This window comes from Setaria viridis, chromosome 8 (assembly GCF_005286985.2).
Source record: "Setaria viridis chromosome 8, Setaria_viridis_v4.0, whole genome shotgun sequence".
Lineage (NCBI taxonomy): Eukaryota > Viridiplantae > Streptophyta > Magnoliopsida > Poales > Poaceae > Setaria > Setaria viridis.
In genome coordinates this window covers 39,957,968-39,962,495 of record NC_048270.2, presented here as the reverse complement: position 1 = coordinate 39,962,495, position 4,528 = coordinate 39,957,968, and the positions used below count along the sequence as shown (strand labels likewise).

The 4,528-nt window shown below is 41.6% G+C and overlaps 1 protein-coding gene across 1 annotated transcript; it reads right to left on the bottom strand.

Annotated features, from left to right (window-relative positions):
* Positions 1 to 206: 206 nt before the first annotated feature.
* On the bottom strand, positions 207 to 4,104 carry LOC117834665 (disease resistance protein RGA4-like). Its single transcript, XM_034714195.1, has 3 exons — positions 3,905 to 4,104; positions 1,316 to 2,813; positions 207 to 1,184 (listed from the first exon to the last, which is right to left on the bottom strand). Exons 1-3 carry the CDS (start codon positions 4,102 to 4,104, stop codon positions 207 to 209), a joined length of 2,676 nt encoding a protein of 891 aa, XP_034570086.1.
* Positions 4,105 to 4,528: the final 424 nt, after the last annotated feature.

Below are 4,528 nucleotides of genomic sequence, written 5' to 3'. Positions count from 1 at the left end.
GTTGAGATTGGAGTGGGCTGCAATTATATTTTATTTAATCGCGCTCGCCAAGATTCGAACTCAAGACCTCTGGTCTTGATAGCATATTGAGTCGTATGCACCAACCAGTTCAACCCAAAAGTTTAAACTGATGAGGAGAGGTAGGTAATTCACTTATACTTACCTCTCTCTACCTATTTTATATACTAATCTTACATGCAACAGATTTACCGCAAATCCTCATTCACGTCCCCATTTGCATGTAACTGAAGTTTCCCATTGCTAGCATTGAGCAGCTCAATTGAAGCATGACAAGAACAGGCAGGTCCCAACTCACTGAAAGTATAATTTCCTTGTTGATCTGTCCGCACAACAGAGTATTTTGATGCTTCCTTCTTGTCTGGCCGTCCTTGGATATATGTTGGTTTCTCCGGAGAAATAGGTTTCCCTGGGGCTTTGCTGTCCCTCGTGGTCAAGTCATCTCTTTGACGCCCAAGTCCTGAATGACTGGATACAGAGCCTAGTCTGTCCTTTGGGCTTGATTGGAATGAACTATTTCCCTGTTTTGTGTGCACGGTAGTGCGTTCCCATGGCTCCTTGAGCAGCAGTTGCTCGCCAATGCTATTCTCAAGTGCTGCTCTGTCTGGGCCAATTGTATACTTCATGGTCTCCTGTTGTGTGGAATGATCCATTTCACTGATGAGTCCAGAATTCTTGCAAGTGGAAATAGGCATATGTTGCACAGATGGTCCCTGCGCCTTGTCAGCTAGCTGCCCAACCTCATGTCTTGATTCCATTGGTGAAGCAACAGAATTTTTTGTAGGCTCATCACCCACCAGATATTCGATACTTTTGAAAGGCAAAACATTCGGCTTGTTAGGGTGGTTGCATGCTCCTGCTTCCCATTGGAGTCTTGCAGACTGACTGACATTAGGATGAAGTTCGATTTCCTGGAGCTTCTGGAGGTGTATAATTTCAATACCCGAAGGACCTGCTAGATGCTTACAGGGAACCTGAAAAGATACAAGTTCTGGCAGAGCTCCCTCTTCAATTTCTGGGAGAGCTGGGTTCTCATGTTGCACAACTAAATGCAAGCGTCGCAGGCATTGGAATGTCCCAACTTTAATGACAAAACTCTCAATTTCATCGGTGATCAGTGTGAGATAAAGCAAGAAGGGCATTCCACTCAGGGCTAACAGAAGATCCTGTGACATAGTGGCAGACGAAAGGCGCAGATCAGTGAGGCTTGAAATTGTGGCAACAAACTCATGCGATGTTGATAGGTCACCGTGTAGTTTCAGAGAACTGAGGTAATATGTCTCATGTGAAGATATACTATGATTGTACAGATCTTGCAGAGCATGCAGGGATCCTCGGGGCAGTCCCTGAAAGTCAATTGACAAGGAGCGAACATATCAGCACCTAAAGGGGCTCTAGTATACTGCTGGATGGCTTTTACCAGGTCATTGTTCAAGTCATCGAAGTTTCTGATATCTCCAGTTGGCTCACACCATATCTTAACCTTTCTCAAGTTCTTCATGTGAATCATGAGTTGCAGAAATCCTTGTTTCTGCCTCCCATCAGCAACGAATCCTGCTAAGGTCTCCAGCTTACATGTTCTGCACAGTTCTTCCAGTTCTTTACTTCTAGACAGTTGCTCTAACTCACTACTTGATGTGCAGTCTTGATCTGAAAGCTTAAACTTTCCAATCAGAACAGTTAAACAGGGCAGTCCGATGACTTCTACTGGCAGCACAGTCACCGCCGCTTTGCTCAGAGCGAGCGTCTCCAAAAGTTTGAGCTTTGCAATTTCCTTGGGAAGCCTTGTAACACTGTGACCGAAGCTTAGGTATCTCAGATTCCATAGCTTGCATACCTTCTTGAGATGGTTATCTTTCAGGTCAGTGCATTCTTCAAGATCCAAGACTCTCATTAGTTTATACTTGCCAAAATCAGAAATAGCACCACCTGCACTCCCACAGACTGTCAGAGATCGGACACGAGATAAGTCCACGTTTGTCGTCATTGTGGAACTTTTGTTATTACAAACATCACCATGGACAAAGAGGTGACGAACTATTTTGTCCCTTGGAGCATGAGAGCACATGATGAATTTCTCACACATGGACCTGTGCAGCAGGAACTCATGCATGATGCCATGGGTCTTGCACGACTTCACTTCTGCACTTTTACTTATTTTGACAGGTTGGATTATATTCCGATCGATGAATGTCTTAAAATTTCCATTTGCCACACTATGTTCACTTAATGTAATGTCTTCACTTCTTGCGTATCCTTCAGCAAGCCATCGCCTGATTATGACATTCTTCCTGAGAGGGCGGTCATTTGGGAACATACCAAGATATAGCAAGCAGGTCCTGACAGTGAGGTCAGACAGATTCGTGTAATTGTCCATAAGCACATCTCGGAGCCTTGCAAAGTTAGGCTCACCGTCTTCTCGTTCCAGATAAGAACCCAGCTTGCTGCTTAATTCTGAGCAAAATTTCCCTGTAGGTTCATCTTCACTGCTTAATTGCCTGGCCACACTGACAAGAGCAAGTGGAAGACCATCACATTTTCTCAGGAGTGTTTCCGAACCCTGAACCAACTCAGCTGCATATCTTCCGCGAAGAGCTACTGTCATAGAATCTTTCGTTCCAAGAGTTCTCATTTTGTACACACAACCATTAGGATCACTGCGTCTATTTGCTGTGGGCCGAAAGGTCGTGGTCACTACAATTCTGCTGCCTTCACCATTTCCTTCAAAGGCTGATGTTATGGTATCCCACTGCTCCTCCTCGATGTCATCAACATCATCAATAACAATCAAATACCTAAAATAAGAAATTAAACAAAAATTTGAAACGTTACCAGAGCAGCTTTTGTATTCAACAACTGAATTTGTTTGAACAATGTGTAGTGAATGAATAATTAGTTATTGTAGGAGTGGCTGTGACTAGTTGTAGTTTGTGGAAAGGCAAAAATAATGCATGATTCAGGCATAGAATTCCAAATGACAAAACTAGTTTATTTCTTTTCCCATGTCATTGTCTGAAAATGTGATCTGTTTTGCATATAAAACAACAAAATTGAGAGCTCCAGGAACTGGGAAAAAATATGCTAGGATGCATCACAAGCCAGCAGGTGAGGCATTTGAAGCCAGTTCATGTTGGAGTCTTTTGTGTTGGTAGAGAGGATGCTGTCATGAAGAACAGGAAGTCTGAAGAAATTGTGCCAGTTCATGTTTTGAGAAATTGAACTCAGTTGGTAAAGATTTGGTTTCTAATAATAGAAATCAAAAGAGTCCGACCTCCCCTTGCCTTGTCTAAAATATAATGCATACACACACTGTAGAAAAGACAGTAGTTGTGCACCGAATCGTTTATTGGTCGTGTCTGCAGAATAATTTTAATTGGGTTTATGTCAAATGGCCGGTGGTAATGTCAATGAAAATATAATGACATGGTAAAACAATCAAATTTAACTAGGAGCACATATCACATATGTCCTTAAAGTTAAAAGAAATTTAAAATTTGAAAAGAACAATCTTTATAGATTTAATGATATGCTCACTGAAAATTCATCCAATCATGATACTACAAGATGTGGATTGAATCATTTATTGGCCGTCTTTGCAGAATAATTTTAATTGGGGTATGCCAATTGGCTGGGTACTTTTGTGAATGGAACTAAAGTTAGAATGAACTTTTAAGTTCGAAAAGAACAATCTTTATAGATTTAACATTATACTCACTGACAATTTCATCAGATCATGATACTATCAGATTGCCTACAATCGAAGAAAGGGGAAAACCCAATGCAATATGTAAATTTAATTCCATAGCGTCTAATTGAGCAGAATTTGTGGGTTATTTGTACTTAAAAGAAATGGTTTTGTTGAGCAGGAAGGATGAAGGTACAGTACCTCTTATCCTTTAGGTACTTGGTGAGTGAAGATTCAGAATATTGCTGCTCCGGGATAAGCTGGTGGTGTATATTCTCCAGAATCCCCGCGGCATCGCGGTCCTCCGGCGAGCGCACGGCGACCCAAGCGCGACAAGGGAACGCGTCGGCGACAGGGGTGGCGTCGTACACTGCTCTCGCGAGGCAACCATGTTGTGCCATTGAATAACGGGGCCAGATAATGGGGATTATGATTTTAGGTGCCAACTGTCACCTTAATTACCTTCACAGTCATCACATTACCATATATCTGACTCTGTTGTTCTTCTGTAGGTTACAAGATATAATTGTGTTGGTCATGAGAAACTTCCAGAACGAGGTATCAGTGTTTAGGGCATTTCTGACCTAATTTATTATCTATATGGTTATGTTTAGTTTTGTTCAGTTTTTCATGAGTAGTGAAACTTAATAAAATGCAGGCTTCAGGTGCTAAAGAAATCAAGGAAAGACAAGGCATAGATTCTACGTAGGATGTGTTTCAAAAGATTATACGTAAAATAGTAAGAGTCAGATTGATTTGTGCAGTATTCAATATTTTTGTTCTGGGCTTTGTAAAGAGTGGTCTAAAGTAGCAGACATTTAATTT